The 19,148-nt window shown below is 40.5% G+C and overlaps 1 protein-coding gene across 1 annotated transcript in view; it reads left to right on the forward strand.

Moving 5' to 3' along the window:
• The window catches only part of LAMA2 (laminin subunit alpha 2), a 1,029,834-nt gene that overhangs the window by 536,666 nt on the left and 474,020 nt on the right, over nucleotides 1-19,148 (forward strand). Inside the window, 1 exon segment of the mRNA XM_040350410.1 lies at nucleotides 743-856. Coding sequence (XP_040206344.1) covers nucleotides 743-856 — 114 coding nt within the window.

Consider the following 19,148-nt stretch of genomic DNA (forward strand, 5'->3'; position numbering starts at 1 on the left):
TGATCTGTGTGTTTACACACACAGATCCACGTTCCTGCTCTGTCACGAGCGATTGCGTGTGCCCGGCGGACATCACGTCCGCCGGGCACGCGCATCGGCTCCTTGGTGACACGGCGGGCGTGCATGCAATATGCGGGATTAGAAGTGACTAAATGTACAGAGGGTTGGTAAGATAGCCAACCAACTAGCATCTTTAGGAGAGCTCAGAAATTCTAGCCTCTATATTTGTAAGATATATATATAAAGTGTAAATTGTGATTGTGTCTTAGAGGACATACATCTATAGAAGAATAAAACAATTTGCATTAAAATTACATTATTATAGCTTCAACCAGTTTTCATATTCTTTATATGTAAGACGTGACAAATACAATTAATACAATAGATGAAGGTTAACATCTTACATCTTCCTCTGTTGTTGATGTCATGAACACTAGTGTTGTTGGTTCCCTTTTTCTTATTCCCTTTATCTTACATTTCTTGCTAAACTCTTTTCTGTCGTTTCTATTTCCATTTCTTTTCTTTTTGTTTCTATTCTTCACTTATATAGAAGAAAAATGAAGTTCATTCTCCACTTAACCTTCCAGCTAAAGTTGATGTTAAGGTCAGTTGGAAAGCATGGCTTTCATATTAATTATTCAAAAGAAAAATGCTATGACTGTAATAGTTTAATTTGTCTGCCAGTTTATGACTATACGAAAACAAAGCATGACTGTATACCCATGCAACTCATGTTTTACAGAATTGTTTGCCTGGATACAGAAGAGTTAATGGCACCCTCATTGGTGGGATCTGTGAGCCATGCAGATGTTTTGGCCATTCTGACTCCTGTGATGATATTACTGGCTTCTGCAATGTAAGTTAGTTTTGGCAATGTTATATATAAAATAGAAGTGCATTATTCATTACTGTAGTTTCAATATATTTATAAATATATACATATAGTGGTACATAAGTTCAAAGTATCAGGCTATACCTTTCACCTTGCCCTGTTTCCCTCCCCATTAATTGCTTGTGAAAGACCATATACACTCAGTAGCGCCATAAATCCCAAAGCCTTGTCCTCTTCTTGTCTATAGTACAATATTCAGGTGGAGGCAAAGACCCTAGTTGAGGTGTGGGAAGGAAGCTGCAGCCACATGCTGAGTTAGAGGTATGAAATGTTACTAGCTAACTATTAATTACAGCTGATGACACTGATACAAATGGATACTGTAATGAATCTTGGATAATTTTAATTTACTTTTACACAAATATTTTATATCAGTATTTATCTGTATTCAGAGACAGTTTTGGAACAATGTGTAGTAGCACCCATGGAAAAAATATCAAAATGCACCCCCCTCTCATTTTGCATTATTTCCAGAGCAATTATCTCCCTCTGCACTCTTTAGCCTGTTTTCTGTGTGTGTGATATGGCACTAGAGGTAAGGGTGGCAGCAGACTTGCAGAGACACAATTTTCCTAGCAGAGATGGAGTTTTCCCAGCAAAAGCAGAGGTAAGCATACCATCATTCAATGTTGGTCAAAGTTACGAAGGCAAAAGCAACCAGAATTCAAGACATCTGGATGGGGGCCTTAGCAACAACTTTGTCACTGACCAAAGGTAGTGCTAAAAATACAAGAAATCCTTTTAATTTTTTCAGGGCATTTCTGTAGCTGAAGAGGACAGGAGAAACTCATTGTTGAAGATTTTCTAACTTGCTCAAAATTTCCTCTGAGCAGGGTTCACCCTGTACTTCAGAAATATACTTTATGGAACAAACAAAAAAATACAAATGTTGGATTGCTGCTTTAACAGGCCCGTCACTACAAGGCAGGCAAACCAAGCAATTGCTTGGGGCCCCGAGCTGGCCTGGGGCCCTTTCTGCCCTTGCTATATGCTGCAGTCGCCTGAGCGCTCTATAGAGAGCCTGCAGCACTGCTGCCTCAAGTCGTCACTTCCCGTTCTCTGCAGCATGGCCAAGCTCTTCTTCTTTCCTCCTGTCAGTCCGGACTACAGCCGGGTACCGTGCGATACAGGAGATTCAGTTTCCTGTTCCTGGCCGGACTGACAGGAAGTGCACACTGAGTGCTCACTTCCTTTCTGTCTGGCTGGGAACAGGAAACTGAATACGGACCCGGTAGAGAGGGAGGGGGCGTAAAAAGAACATAGGGAGGCAGGGGGGGCCGGGGGAGTAAAGAAAAAACATGGGGGGGCTTTGCGTGCGTGCGTGCGGGGTTTGGGGGGCACCCATGTCCATTTTGCTTGGGGCTCCAAAATCTTTCAAACGGCCCTGTGCTTTAAGGAGCGTTTCCAATAATTGCTAGTCTAAAGCTGGCCATAGATGGTTCACTTTCTTTTATTCAGACAGCAGGCTGAACAAAAAAATTCATGGTTTCCTCGATCCGCCATAGAGTTAGAGAAATGATTCCAGCTGTGATATTGTATTCTGACAGAGAGATGTAGCCGAATGGCCAACAAGCCCGTTTGGCAAATGCCAATCTACCAGTTAACTTCAGTAGAACAGACAGTCGCACGTGGATCAAAACTCAGCCAGTCCCTGCTGAATCACAGAACTTGAATACATCTTTGTCCAGCCTACAGCTGTTAAGCTGCCCTATCCCCTCTGGGCTAATAACAGACACACCAAGGTGTTGTTGGGATTACATGAAAGGAAATTAAAGGCTTTATTCATACATTCTCATTCAACTTCAACACGGGGGGGGGGTTGTACCAAGGCAAAAATGATATGCATGTGAATTGGTGCACCAGTATGATGTCCACTCACAAAAGTGATATTTAGAAAGAAGCTATTGCTGCTAATTGATAGTTCCCTGTTACAGTACCTTCATTCTGTTTGCAAAATGGCATGGGGTCCCCCTAAAAATCCATAACAGACAGTTATCTACTGGACCAAAGTCTGGTATGTATTTTGAAGGGAACCTCGCACTATATTTTTAAACATCCTTTAGAAAGAAAAAACAATGTGGGATCCCCCTCAAAATCCATACCAAAACTGTATTCATGATGATCCAATGTCAAGCACTTCATCCAGAGACATAGAGCCAATGTTGAATGATGCCTGCATGAATGGCGCACCCAATATCTGCACCCTAGCTATCTTCTGCCATTGCACTCCCTTCACAAATTACAACCCCCCCCTTTCTGGATGCTAAGGGCCAGATTCATGTAGGCCGTGCGCAGCGTAACGTACTGGTTTACGTTACACCGCCACAATTTTTCCAAGTTAGTGCCCGATCCACAAAGCACTTACCTGGAAATTTGCGGCGGTGTATCGTAAAAACGTCCGGCACAAGGCGGGCCCAATCGAATGGGGCGAGTCCAACGTTTTGTGAATCGCGACGGGTAAAAAAGACTTGCGCCGGGAACAAGAAAAATGTTTAAAAAAATTCAAAAGCGACGCTGGAAAGACGGGTATACTTTTACATGGTGTAGTAAGTTTACACTTTGTAAAAGGTGGCCTATCTTTGCGACGGCAAACTAACACTTGCGGCGACGTAACGACGGGAAAAAAGTTTTGTGGATCGCCGTAACTGCTAATTTGCATACCGGACGCTGGTTTACGACGCAAACTCCCCCCAGCGGCGGCCACGGTACTGCATCCTAAGATCCGACAGTGTAAAACTATTACACCTGTCGGATTTTAGGGATATCTATGCGTAACTGATTCTATGAATCAGTCGCATAGATAGAAACAGGGATACGACGGCGTATCAGCAGATACGACGGCGTATCAGCAGATACGACGGCGTATCCCTTTTGTGAATCTGGCCCTAAGTGCCCACAAACCAGCCAGTAAAGCTGGAGGACCCTGTTGATCATATATTGTTAATGATATCATGCAGGATAAAAATTGGCTTGTTAAAATCTGAAACAATCCAGCAGGCAGGAATCTGTCATTTAGTGGTGGTAGTGATACCACTACTAAACAAATAACTTCCAGATGCACCAGCCAGTAGTTCGGGTGGGCACTGAAATATGGACACAGTCTGAGTATATGTGTTTTAAAGAAAAAGAAAGTTGCATGATTTTGTACTAGAAACAGCACAATAAACAGAAAGTTCTGGGTATCTTTTTTGAGGAACAGACGTGGTCTGAATTAGGGTTAAATTATGAATTATGGTCTGAAATTTCATAGCTATTACTATATACTTGGTCAAAATCTGTCTTGGCAGAATCCACCTTCTACAAAAAACACTCAGTAGCATTGAATGAGCTCACAAAAGCTTTACACCAGCAATGGTAGATTTAAATTAAACAGAATCCTGAAGTAAGTGGGAAAAGTCAGCACTGAGCTATTTAAGTGTTAAAAAGAGATGCGCTTCCTCAGAAGGAAAGCAAAAAATGATAGTACCTTATTGATTTACAAACTTAGATCTATTAGATTTGCAACATGCAAAATTCTTAAACTCATGTTTCTTAAAAGAACCAAGAACACATTTTTGAAACTGCTCTACAAACTGAAAAAAAAAAACATATTTAAAAATGTGCAAATGCCAATAAGGTAAATTTAGAAATGTCTGCATTTGGTCCACAAAAGCACCAGTTTGGCACTATAAGGCTGTACTCACACCTATGCATTTTTAGTGCTTTTTGCATTTTGCAGATTTGCACTACATAACGTGTTCCATAGGAACATTTTTGTCTCTTGGCTTTGGGAGCACCTTTTTTCTATTGTGTTTTGTTTATAGATTGGTCACCATTATACCTATTCCTGGGTTTTGGCACTGTTTATATATTTATATTCTAGTTTTGTATATATCACCTGATTTGCAATTCCTACTGTGAGTGTTATAATTGCACTTTTTTATTCACATTTGTGTGCGTCTTTATCGGTGCACACCTTTTTTTGATACACCTGACTAAGGTCAACTTTATTGCAATAGCGCCCCCTATCACCCAAAGAAAAAAAAAAAAGTGTTCCATAGGAAACCATGTTAAATGGACTGTAGTGCAAATCTGCAAAATGCAAAAAGCACTAAAACGGCATAGGTGTGAATCCAGCCTAAGTAGGGGAAAAATATTTGTATTTGGAGTCCACATTCTTGGCAATCGTGTAAATGGTTGGATACAACCAAGTTCTAAATTAGAAAGAGGGTAGAAAAAGACTTTTAGTTAAACAGTATGCATACTTTTTACCAAAATGAGCATCTGTAATTGTGTTTAGTCACTTCAATTAGGCAAAGCAAAGGCTCTAGCTATTCCTTCCCTACGAGTTTCATTATGTGAGTTGCCTGGAACGTGTAGCTGACCAATTAATTCAAGGACATTTCAGTGACTTATTATCTGACATGGCGTGAAGCTTAAAACAGCATTTCTCATTTTGTTAGGTTCTCAAAAGCACAGATTGAACGGCTGCCAAGTTATCAGTCTGTCACGCTTTTATCTTGCCTGTCTCCACTTACTCTGGTATTAATGTTTCATTTTGCGATTCATTTTATTTCCAAGAAAGAAAAACCAATCATACTAAAAACACATGGATTTTTAGATTTTTAAATTAACCTAAGATGAGTAAAACTGGAACTCATAGCAAGAGCATTATTATTCTATGATAAAGTTGAGGAGTATTTATAATTGTAAGGCAAATTTAGGCATATTTGCCTACAGTCACCAGAGTCTGCCAGTGTTAATATGCCAAATGGTCGTTTTCCTGTATAGTTGCCAAGCTTTTGCCTCTTGAACAGCAGCTTTATCGGTAAAGTAAGGAAAACAACTTAGATGCACTGTATGAAATGTTTTTAGATAAATATACCGGTAACTGCAATGTAATGTAACCTTGTAAATATAGCACAATGTTGTATTTTAGTTTTGAATAGAGTGGAGAAGGGTGAGACCCTCTACTAGATTTTTATTGCTGAGTGTGCCTCCACTAAGATTTGCTATCTCTATTTATCATGGTGACTATTATCAGTGGAACAGGAGGTGATAAAAAAAGAGGGCCGAAATCGGGACCCCTTTTCCCTCTGAGACAACTGTTTTAAGTGTGCCCTCCACGTGGAGAGATTTTATCTTTATCCTTCTGTTTCTACTCCAGAAAAAAAAAAAATAACCAATAAAGTTATTTTTCAATAGAAACACCTTTTTAGTTGAGATTTTTCCCCTAAAATCCATTACCTTAAAATTGGGGACTCTTTCTGCAGAACAAATTTCAAAGTGTCCATCGATTTTGTTTAAACAACTTTCATAAATACATACAACTTTTAGAAAATCATGATTACAACAGCAAAGAGACTGAAAGGCTTGTGGAACAAAGGGAAAATAAAACAACACAGAAATAAAGACTAAAAACATCCATTTTAAGGGGGGGAAACATTCCCAAATACAGCAAGCAAAACCATGTGTTAACAACAATGATAAATATGCATTGAAAACAGCAATTGTCCCTGATAACTGTTGGGTTTACTTGTATAGAATCAAACTAGTTCAACTACTGGAAGTGTGGAGCAAAATAATGATATATTTTCTAAAACCAGTAAAATAAAATGGTGGCAGTTGCAATTTTTTATGTTGCATGATGTTTGAGCACCTGTTCCTTAAATGTATATTTTCATTTTTAGTGCACACAAACACAATACAACAGTCAATATTTTGGTAAAATATATAATTGTGTCAAGTAAATAGATACCAATCATGTCAAGCCTCAACAATTATGTGTGCTCGTTAAGGGACAAAAAAATATTAGATTACCCAAAATTGGCCATAGGCAATGCTTTAAAAGCCTTTAATGTACTTTAATGTAGAATTCTGGGATAAAAAAACAAGAAAAAGCAAGGTTTCCTCAAGGTAGCACTATCCCATCATATTACCATTATTAAGTAAAATCTACAGTGCACCTTATAGTGCAAAATCCTAAAAATAAATAGAAATAATAAATCAAAGTCTATTGGTTCAAAAAATCATTTTGGGTTAAAAGAATTTGTAAATCCAAGGCGCTTCTTATTTTACACATCCGCTTTACCACAGTGACCAATTGAAATCCACTCCCCTTATGGTTTAACACTTACATCTACTTTTGAATATCTTTTAGGTATTGGAAACTCCTGCCAGAAAAGCAGGTCCTCATCAGAGTCTGCATGTCACCATAGGTTGATAGGCTCACTCGTGCTCAAAAGGAAAAAGCAGCCCACATAGCATAATTCCATTTAAAATGCTTTATTTTAAAAAAATCCCCAATAAAATCTAGACATGCGCACACTGAAATATTTTGTAGTGGAATTTAGTTTTCGCCATTCATTTAGTTACTCCCAAAATTAGTTTTTATTTATTTAATTTAGTTTAAAAAAATGCATTCGCCTGAAAATCCAAATTGATTAAGGTTGATTCTGTCATTGAAGGCTTATGGTGTCTGTCGAATGTTCTAAAAAGATTTGATGAAGCAGCTAAACTGTAGGATGATGCAATCGTACATTTCAGGTTGAATGCTCCGTCCACAAGCTATAGTAGAATTCTAATGTTATATGACTAGTAATCAGGGCTTTGTTTCTGCCGGAACGCAGCGGAACTGCGTTCCGGATCCTTTGGCAGCCTCCCCTCTCCTTTCCTGCCTGCATGTCTTTTAATACTGAAGCCAGTAGAGGAAGTTTTCTGCACAGCGCACTTCCTCTACTGTTTTTTCTGTGCTAGTGCTGGGTACTCCAGGCTGCTGCCCTCGGTCACTAGGGAATGCTTGCGATCCCAACATTTAGCTGCTGCAGTGATTCGGGAGGAAGCTTCCATCCCTGCCTGCCGCCGCTAATCAGCCTTTGTAGCACAGAGTCTAGGAGCCCTAAAACACCTCCTCAGCTCTGTGCTACAGTAGGGGGAGCTCTCTGGTCCACTGCACTGTGCAGGAAAAAAAAGCCTGCACATACCACAGAGTGCAGTGATGGAGGAAGAGGTGACTCGGGACCTGTCACTGTGAAACAGAGAGATAACTTTTGCAGAGACAGAGTTCGTTCAGAGAGGAGTGCATGCACTATTAAAGTATGAGGGGGAGGGGGAATCAAGAGGTAAAGTTTATGTGTGTGTTTAGCAGAGGAAAGAACATTGTACACAGAGGAGAGCTTGGGGGAATTTGTGCAGAGAGGGGAGCTGAGAAAGTATGTGTGTGGGCAATTTGTGATGAGAGGGGAGCTGGGGGGATTTGCAATGAGAGGAGAGCTGGGGAGATTTGTGATGAGAGGGGAGCTGGGGGGATTTGTGATGAGAGGTGAGCTGGGGAAATTTGTGAAGAGAGGTGAGCTGGGGGATTTGTACAGAGAGGTGAGCTGAGGGATTTGTGATGAGAGGGGAGCTGGGGCAATTTGTGATGAGAGGTGAGCTGGGGAAATTTGTGAAGAGAGGTGAGCTGGGGGATTTGTAATGAGAGGGGAGCTAGGGGGAATTCTGCACATTCGTTATCGTTTGTTAAAACGAACGTGAAAATCCCAGAAATGTGGACAAAAATGCATTCGGACTAAAACGAATCCACATGTCTAAATCCTCGCAAAAGTGCATCAGTAATAATGCCTATCAAATCAAACTCACAATAAGCCATCACGCCACTCCAGATGGTGTGGGAACAAACACTATGTCTCACCACATTTGCAGTCCTCCTGGTGCACATCACCTCCGGAGGTGACGTGGACCTTATGGGGTGCAGTATGGTCCTGACTGGTGCATTTTGTCATTACGACTCTTATAGACGTCTGACTGTCCATACTTAACCCCTCTAGCTGTTTTAGTCTTAAATTTCTCCAGGGCCATTAATCACATTATCCATCTAAAGTCATGGAAGGTGGCACATCAACATGTATAATCTAGAAAAACAAACAAATCTAAATCTTTGTTTCAGATCACTCTTAAAATATATAGATATTATTAAATTCATTACAAAACATTACAATACTCATCATATTGAATACTTCAAATATATATTCAATTACCACATATAATTCATAAAAATATTTTATAAGAATATTTAATAAAAATCCTTATTTAAAATTATTACTTATTTGATTATTAGAATTATGGAATAACTTGTAGAAAAAAAGATCTGTATACAGTACTGACCTCCCCTGTGTCATCCAGCACCAGCTGCAGGGGAGAGGACCGAGCACTCAAAAACAGCTAGAATGCCTGACCAGTGACATCACCTATAGGCTTACTATCTGCTGTTGGTGCTCCCTTTCTTTCTCCTGAAGCTGCCACTGACTGACGCAGGGGAGCAGGCCACATGACCAGATTCAAACAGCCTTAAAGGGATTGTAAAGGTAATTTTTTTGCCCCTAAATAGCTTCCTTTACCTTAGTGTAGTCCTCCTTCACTTACCTCGTCCTTCCATTTTGCTTTTAAATGTCCTTATTTCATCTGATAAATCCTCACTTCCTGTTCTTCTGTCTGTAACTACACACCGTAATGCAAGGCTTTCTCCCTGGTGTGGAGAAAGCCTCTTGAGGGGGGAGGGGGCGAACAGGAGTGTCAGGACACTCTCTACTTTGCAGATAGAGAAAGGAGCTGTGTGTTAGTGGGTGTCCTGACACTCCTGCTCACCCCCTCCCCCCTCATCCAGCACCAGCTGCAGGGGAGAGGACCGAGCACTCAAAAACAGCTAGAATGCCTGACCAGTGACATCACCTATAGGCTTACTATCTGCTGTTGGTGCTCCCTTTCTTTCTCCTGAAGCTGCCACTGACTGACGCAGGGGAGCAGGCCACATGACCAGATTCAAACAGCCTTAAAGGGATTGTAAAGGTAATTTTTTTGCCCCTAAATAGCTTCCTTTACCTTAGTGTAGTCCTCCTTCACTTACCTCGTCCTTCCATTTTGCTTTTAAATGTCCTTATTTCATCTGATAAATCCTCACTTCCTGTTCTTCTGTCTGTAACTACACACCGTAATGCAAGGCTTTCTCCCTGGTGTGGAGAAAGCCTCTTGAGGGGGGAGGGGGCGAACAGGAGTGTCAGGACACTCTCTACTTTGCAGATAGAGAAAGGAGCTGTGTGTTAGTGGGTGTCCTGACACTCCTGCTCACCCCCTCCCCCCTCAAGAGGCGTTCTTCACACCAGGGAGAAAGCCTTGCATTACGGTGTGTAGTTACAGACAGAAGAACAGGAAGTGAGGATTTCTCAGAAGAAATAAGGACATTTGAAAGCAAAATCGAAGGATGAGGTAAGTGAAGGAGGACTGCACTAAGGTAAAGGAAGCTATTTAGGGATTTTTTTTTACCTTTACAACCCCTTTAAAATAGGTAAGTATGCATATCCTTCTTCTTTCTTTCTTTTTTTAACAAAAATTGTATTGAGTTTTCTATGCATAAAGATCATAAGCAGTCAAAAAAGTACTAATATTATGTGTTGATGACCTTGTAATAACAAAGAAAAGTGCAAAGATCACAACCTACAATTTTTTGTCTAGGTCTCATAAACATATTATCTAGAAAGTATAGGCAAGGCTAGTAGAGTAAGCTTCCTCGCAAGGGACAGGGGGAGAAAACTAACTAGAGGCTTGGATGACATAAGACATGCCCAGTATGAAATCTAGTTGCTACAAAAAATGGAATGAAATTACATAAATATACATCTAGATAAGGCTATTGCATACCCATAAAAGTATCTATGAACAATAGTAGAGAAAACAAAACAGGAATAGGCGAGTGTCTCACCCTTTAGAAGGAGCACCAGTCTAACAAAATAGAGTACAGTATATGTCTGAGGTGTGTGTAAACTGTATAAAACAAATCACATAGAGCTCATATTTTCAATTTGCCCAAGTAATTAGTCAGACATGCTTTAGGGGACAACTCTGTGTATTGAAAGGAGGCCATTGGGGAAGCTATTTCAGGTGGTGGAAAAAAAAATCTCAATAAATGATTTCCATCTAGTAAAGAAGTGTTTAGTGGAGATGCAATTTTGTATTTTTAACATTCAGCTTTTCTCTCTAAAGGAGTGTTGTGAGATCGGGTTTAACTGTGGTGATGGCCGGGTGGAAGTAACTGTCCCCACTTATTAGAACAGTATTGCAGGCTGCCAATAGACAAAGGTGTACCCATTAAGGGGCAGTTGCTGACTGATCATAGCTGAACAGCAATAGGACAGGGTCCTTAAACACACATAACCCAATGATGTTAAAGATAAAGTTGATGGTTTGAGACAAAGACCTTGTAAATCAGGGAACAATGCCAGATGCTATGCATTGGTGAGGGTTTATTAGATCCACACTGTGGGCATTTTCCTATCTGCGAGAAAGATTTTGAGTCAAGAAATAGAATAAAGGCCTTATGCATCAATTTCAGTTGTGTTTTCCCTACAGGTTGCACTAATCATGAGTTTGTGAATTTTCATGTAACCCTCCAAAATCTTTTCCTCGATCTCCTCCTTTGGCAGATCCTTATGCCACAATGCAAAAAGTGTCTCAGTAGTAACAGAGGTGAAATCCGAGTGTAGGTGCCTATATATATCGGAGATTGAATAGTTGCATTGTCAAAGCAAGCAATCAATCAGGGACAAGAGAAATCTTTTAGAGGTGTCATGACTGGAGGATTTGACATAAACAACCAAATGGCAATAATAGAAAAGATCAGTTGCAGGAAGTTGGAACTGTTTTAGGTGATATGTTGTCCAAAGGAAATGAGGAAGCCATTTGTGCCAATCCATTAGCTTGCAATAAACCATAAACCTTATTGCTCAATGTTGTGGGGAAACATGGGGTTCCCAGATATTGGTAGATTTCTGAACATGGAATGTAATTATTCAAGCTTTTTCTGAATCTCTCGCCTAGCAATGAACATGCTGAGAAGTTCTTGGGAGGGACTGTAGTTTACTATGCAGTATACCTTTAAAGTTGTAGGGAAAAATGAATTCAGATTCCAGGGCAAAATTTACATAAGCAGAGGATTGCGAGAGCCAGACTGTATCTGAGTAAACATGCCAAATTATATACATTAAGGTTTGGTAAGTTAGCACCTCCTTTGTTCTTTGGAAGATGCCAATTGTATAAAGCAATATGGGGCTTTAAATTACACCATAAGAAGGACACAACTGTCTTATTAAGCATTTATATATATTTGTGTTTCAAGAGGTGGGAAATGGTTTGCAGAGGGTATAATAGGCTAGGAAAGCTTGCCATTTTGAGTAGATGGCACCTTACAATGAATGGCCGGTAAGTTCATACAAGCCTCCAATTCCTTCACAAATTTGGTTATCAACAGAGGGTAATTGAGATGATAAAGAAATTAGGATTCTCTGTCTATTTTAATACCCAGATAGGTGATATGGTGTTGAGCTAAGGGAGAGAAAGGTTCCAACCCATCAAGGCAGAACCTTGCTTTTATTGTAATTAACCAATAATCCAGAGCAAAAGCGAAACCCATCTAGGATGGACTGTAATGTATAGACATCCACAGAAGGGTCAGACAAAAAGATCAGCATGTAGTTAGAAAACAACTGCGGCCAAATTTAATACCATGAAGAGAAGCCAAATGTAATAGATAATATGACAGTGGCTCCAGGGCCAAATTAAGTAGAAGCGGAGAGTGGACACCCTTGACAAGTCCTAAATATGTCACCCAAGGTCATGATCCTAGCTAATGAACTAGAGTACATGTTGCGTAGAAATTCCTTAAAGCAACCCTTTGGGATTATTAAAGTATTCTAAATTTGAATCTGACCTGTGAAACCAAATCACCCATCAGTTTTAAGATTAGTTAGGCATACCCTGGAATACTACTATAACTGTGAAATATGGCCCTAAAATTATTGCTCGCTCTGACGTTCACAACAATGCCTCACATGCATGGCACAATTACTGTTTACATACAAAAACTCACCCTGCTTGCATTTGTGTATGTGCGCAGGGCAATGGGTTGCTTTGATCTATTTATTATTTTTATTTATTTTATTATAAAAATGTTTTAACTTTTTCCATATAACTTTATTGCTGTCACAAGGGGGCTAACAAACCTGTTATGTGCTAGGATGGGCAGGTGACAAATTATCTTTATAGTTGATTATATGCTTCCCTGGGCCACAGTTTCTAGGCAATGCATAAACTGCAAATGGAAATTACAAAATGCATTCCTCATCACTTCCAGCTTCATGCTCCTCAGAGGAGATAAGAAAACAGATGTTCCTCAATCCCCTTCCAATCTCCTCCAGGAAAGGTTGCCCCATTCTCAGTACTATAAAAGTGATTTGGTGGTTAAAAAAACACAATACCCAATACTAAGCTCATGGTTGCAGTTGCAGCTATGTGCTTGTTTTAACCACTTGAAGTCCAGGTCATATACAGTATAAATGGTTTTATAGACATCAAGTGGTTAAAGAAAGCAGGACCAAAAAGGCAGCTTCCTCCTCATTACTAACTTCCATGCCATATTAATCTCCTTTACACCAATTTACTACTAATAGTAAGCATTCAATGATTAAATTGTATTTCTATTAATTAAGCTTGATTATTATTTATGAACATCCCACATTAAATGGTTAGTAAATTCACATTGTTATGACTACTTTGATTATATTAACTGTAGTAGTAACTTAAAGTGGAACTCCATTCAAAAGGGGACGTTCCACTTTAATTATTCCTCCCCTGCTACATTTGGCATGTCATTTTTTTTGTGGGGGGGGGGTGCAGTACCTAATTTTGACAGGTAGCGGCTCCCACTTCCACTCGGATTGCCTAGGCAATTTGAGCAGAAGTTTTCCTCTTCCCCTCCCTCCCTGTAGTCTTTTGGGACACATCCCAGGTCCCAGAAGACAACGGGCCATTCCCCAAGTGCCGACTGGCTCGCAAAAGCGCAGTGGGCAGTGACTGTGAAGCTAAAAGCAGCAGAGTTGGCTGCCCCCAGTTAGGATGCCAGCTCTGGGTGCTGAATCCCTGGACAGGTAACTGCCCTTGTATTGAGCAGCTACAGGATTTGTAGCTGCTGACTTTTTTTTTCCAGAGTGAACATCCTCTTTAGGCTTGGTTCACACCTATGCGAATTGGATGAGGGTTTTCACCGCATCCAATTTGCATAAAAGGAGAATGTGACTGGCTCTCTATGGAGCCGGTTCACATATCTCTGCAGCAGGTCTGGTGCGAATTGCTGGAAAAATGTGTGCCTTTTTTGGTGCGTTTCAAGTCTGAATTCAGCCCATAATTCGGGCTGGAATCAGACCTGAAACGTTGAACCATAATGCACCGGACCCCTGCAGTGTGACGAATGCGTCAATAGTGTGTACACGTAAACTCCAACAAAGAACTTTTCTGTTTAGCTTCCTTTTGATCTGTTAAATATAACATTGAAAAAAAAACAGTAAATCCTGCCAGAAATTAAGTAAGATCCTGATTTCCTTTAGTGAACTGACAATGCTTCTCTGAAATCTCAAACATTGTTATCTGCCCTGCCCAGTTCACTTCTGTGGACAAGAGCGCTCTTCCCCATGTTATGGAGATAATGCGAGGGGTGTTTTCTGTAGTCCTGTTACACATCCTGACCTAGGATGACAACTGTGCTCCTCCTCCACAGCTACAATATCGTGAGTAAGCTTTGTCACTCTAGGAACAGAAGTGTTTTACTCTTTAGGATCAGCAGGTGGAAATAAAGAGAAAAACAAATGAAAAAATAAAAACATTGCAGCTGCTACATCCAAGAGGTTCTTGGAATTAAATGCACTTTAAAGGGTACATTAATCTTTTAAATTTGACATCATAAACATATAGGTTGCCTTACTAAATGTAAATAGGATGTTCCCTTTGCAAGGGAATTTGTACAGTGCCTTGAAAAAAAGTATTCATACCCCTTGACATTTCCACATTTTGTCATGATACAACCAAAAACTTAAATGTATTTTATTGGGATATTATGTGATAGATCAACACACAGTGCATTTTTATTCAGCCCCCTTTACTATGATACCCCTAACTAAAATCTAGTGGAAACATTACCTTTAGAAGTCACCTAATTAGCAAATAGTCCACCAGTATAAATACAGCTGTTCTGAAAAGCCCTCAGAGGTTTGTTAGAGAACCTTAGTAAACAAACAGCATCATGAAGGCCAAAGAACACACCAGATAGGTCAGGGATAAAGCTGTGGAGGAGTTTAAAGCAGAGTTAGGTTATAAAAAAATATCCCAAGCTTTGAACATCTCACGGAGCACTGGTCAATCCATCACCTGAAAATGGAAACAGTATGGCAGAACTGCAAACCTATGAAGACATGGCCATCCACCCATGGTAACTCTGGAGGAGCAGCAGAGATCCACAGCTCAGGTGGGAGAATCTGTCCACGGGACTACTAATAGTCGTGAACTCCACAAATCTGGCCTTTATGGAAGAGTGGCAAGAAGAAAGCCATTGTTGAAAAAAAGCCATAAGAAGTCCCGTTTTCAGTTTGCGAGAAGCCGTGTGGGGACACAGAAAACATGTGGAAGAAGGTGCTCTAGTCATATGGAACCAAATGTTACTTTTTGGCCTAAAAGCAGAATGCTATGTGTGGCGGAAAACTAACACTGTCAGCATCATATTGTGGGGATGCTGTAATTCAGGAGGGACAGGGACGCTGGTCAGAGTTGATTTGAAGATGGATTTTGCCAAATACAAGGCAATCTTTGAAGAATAGGAGTCTGCAAAAGACTTGAGACTGGGGCAGCTGTTCACCTTACAGCAGAACAACAACCCTAAACATAGAGACAGATATGCGATGGAATGGTTTAGATCAAAGCATATTCATGTGTTAGAATGGCCAAGTCAAAGTCCAGACCTAAATCCAATTGAGAATTGAGAATCCGTGGCAAGACTGTAAATTTGCTGTTCACAGATGCTCTTCATCCAATCTGACTGAGCTTGAGCTATTTTGAAGAAGAATGTACAAAAATGTTGAAATTGCAGATCCACGTTTGCTTCAAATTACTTCTCTCTTAGGATATACCTTGGCTCCAATGACTATACCGTAATTAGGTGCTTAAAGCGGGGGTTCACCCTATATAAAAAAAATAAAAATTCGGCATTAAATTCGGCATAGTAGCGCGAGCTACAGTATGCCTGTCTGTATTTTTTTATCCCGGTACTCACTGTGCTATTGTACATTGAAGATTCCGGGGAATGGGCGTTCCTATGGAGAGAGAAGGTGATTGACGGCCGGCCCTGGCACGTCACGCTTCTCCGGAAATAGCCGAAATAGGCTTGGCTCTTCACGGCGCCTGCGCATAGCCTGTGCGCAGGCGCCGTGAAGAGCCGAGACCTACTCCGGCTGTCTTCGGGGAGCGTGACGTGCCAGAGCCGGCCGTCAATCATCCTCCCTCTCCATAGGCACGCCCATTCCCCGCGGGAGTCGGAATCTTGAATGTACAATAGCACTGTGAGTACGGACATAAAAAAATACAGACAGGCATACTGTAGCTCGCGCTACTATGCCGAATGTAATGCTGCACTGTTGTTAAGGAGGGTGAACCACCGCTTTAAAGATAGTGAGTGTCTGGGTTCCCAGAACCACAGTGTCAGTAGTCAATGCTACCAATAAAACGTCTGCTGTCTCAAAACTGGTCGCATTATTACCTTAAAGGAGAAGTCCAGCCTGAGCTCATTTGGCTGGTCTTCTCCTATGGGTCACAGAAGTGCAATCCATTTTGATAGGCATCTCAGGCTCTCAGTGAGCCGCTCAGAGGCTAAGATGGCCGCTCCCTGCCTCTCCACAGCTCAGCACTCCAATGAGTGTGGGGGAGCAGAGTAGGAAAGCTGCTGACTGACAGGAAGCAGCTCTCTTCTCAGGGAGGTGAGAGAACCAAGCCATCGCAGTGATCGTTGGCTTGGTTGCCAATGAAGTGGCGGCGGGGACAGATGCAGCATCGCACCGATGCTGCATCCACCTAGGTAAGTATGAATATGGGATAAAAAAAAATCCCATAATTCTCTTTTAACTTAGGATTCAGGCAGGCACTTGTACCAGTGTGGTAACTGTGCATCAATATCTGTCATTGCTGACTGCATTTTAAACAGTTTTAGATAAAGATTTATTTACTGACAAAAACACATTAATGCCTTTGCAAAAGCAGAAAGTGGGAAAGTAGTGGAAGCTGTGTTTATGTTTGTTCAATATTTCTCGACATTTTAACATATTGAGGCACATGCTGTTGCCATAGGGATGAACCAACCGATGAGTAACCATAGTTCTCATTTCGTCATTGTGCACTACATGGTAACCATGTTTACTTCAGTGCTTATCCATTCGCTAACATTACATGAATGCTAAACAAAGTCTGTGCTAAGAATATCTGTAGGAACCTGATTTGATATGTTGCTTCAAATTATTGATTATCCTAAGCACACATCGTTTTCGTAAATTTCTCTTTTATGCAAGTACATGGGTCTAATGGTATAACTCTGGTTAAAGACGAGCCCTAGGCAGATATAAAAGAGACACATTAATGCAGTAATTGATCACTAATACATCATTAAAATGCAAGCAGTTTGTGTACATGAATTGGACCTGTGAAACTATTGGGTGTTATTCAATTCCAAGTAAGAGGTTATGTTTGCCCCCAATGACTTGTATAGAGAACAAGAAAACAGTTCTGATGTAAATAAATGCCATACACAGAACCCTAAGGGATTATGCATGTGTGCATAAAAAATGATGCATTCAGATCTGCATTGTGTACAGTTGTATACAGTTGTATACAGTTGTATACAGATCTGAATGTATCAATATTGTGTGTTCATGTTGGGTCAGTATTCCCTCTGTGACATTGAGTTGTGTAAACAAAAGTAGAAGCATCTGCCTCTGAGGATCAATTTTCACCATATTGTATGCCACGTGCAGGATGGCATCATTCTTCAGTCATTTTGAATAATTGAAAGTTGAAGGCATGTTGCACCTGCACCACTGTATAGTAAAACATAAACAAAGTCTACACAGTGGTGGCAGCACAAGCACAAAATGACATTGACCTTTAATAATTATGGACAAATATGATTCTATTTAAAATCTGGCATTTTTGTATAAGAAAAAAGATTATGAAACAATCTCAATTCTATAACAACACAACATATTACTACCACAAAGAATTAAAGTGCACAACAAGACTGCATGGCTTTATAAGCAAAATAAAATATGCAAACATCAGATGAGTAAGTACTGTATATATCCATCAAATTTTTCTCTTATGCAGCGTACACACGATCAGACATTCAGACAACAAAACCGTCAATTTTTTTCCGATGGATGTAAGCTCAAACTTATCTTGCATACACACGGTCACACAAATGTCGGAAATTCCGAACGTGAAGAACGCAGTGACGTACAACACTACGACAAGCCAAGAAAAATTAGGTTCAATGATTCAGAGCATGGGTCGAATTGATTCCGAGCAAGCATAGAATTTTTGTACATTGAATTGTGTACACGCGGTCGGAATTTCCAACAACAACTTTTGTTGTTGGAAAATTTGAGAACCAGCTCTCAAATTTTGTTGTTGGAAATTCTGGCAGCAAGTGTCCGATGGAGCATACACACGGTTGGATTTTCCGACAACAAGCTCACATCGAACATTTGTTGTCGGAAATTCCGACCGTGTGTGCATGCGTTTCATAACAAAAACATCATACCAACAGTCAGACATGGTGGTGGTGATAGTGTGATAATCTGGGGCTGCTTCAGGACCTGGATGACTTGCCATAATTGATGGAACCATGAATTTTGAGCTCTACCAGAAAATCCTAAAGAAGAATGTTCGGCCATCAGTTTGTGACCTCAAGCTCAAATTCACTTGGGTTATGCAGCAGGATCCGAAACACAACAGCAAGTCCACCTCCAAATGGTTCAAACAAAGCAAAATTTAGGTTTTGGAGTGGCCTAGTCAAAGACCGGACTTAAATCCAAATGAGATGCTGAATCATGACCTTACACAGGCAGTTTATGCTGGAAAAACCTCCAATGTAGTTGGAATAAAACAACTCCTCAAAAAAAGTGGGCCAAAATTGCTCCACAGCAATGTGAAAGACTCATTGCCAGTTATTGCAAATGTGAGTTTAGGGACATACACCCACACTCACCTGCACCCACATGGATGTCAAATTGAGAGGAGCTGCTGTGACTATGCAGCTGCTGCATCCCAATTGAAATCAATAGAACTGCCTGCACAGGAATGCACGGAACACCTGTGAATCTTCGTGCGGGCAAACATGGTCCTCCACGAGCATGCACTT

This window comes from Rana temporaria, chromosome 4 (assembly GCF_905171775.1).
Source record: "Rana temporaria chromosome 4, aRanTem1.1, whole genome shotgun sequence".
Classification (NCBI taxonomy): domain Eukaryota; kingdom Metazoa; phylum Chordata; class Amphibia; order Anura; family Ranidae; genus Rana; species Rana temporaria.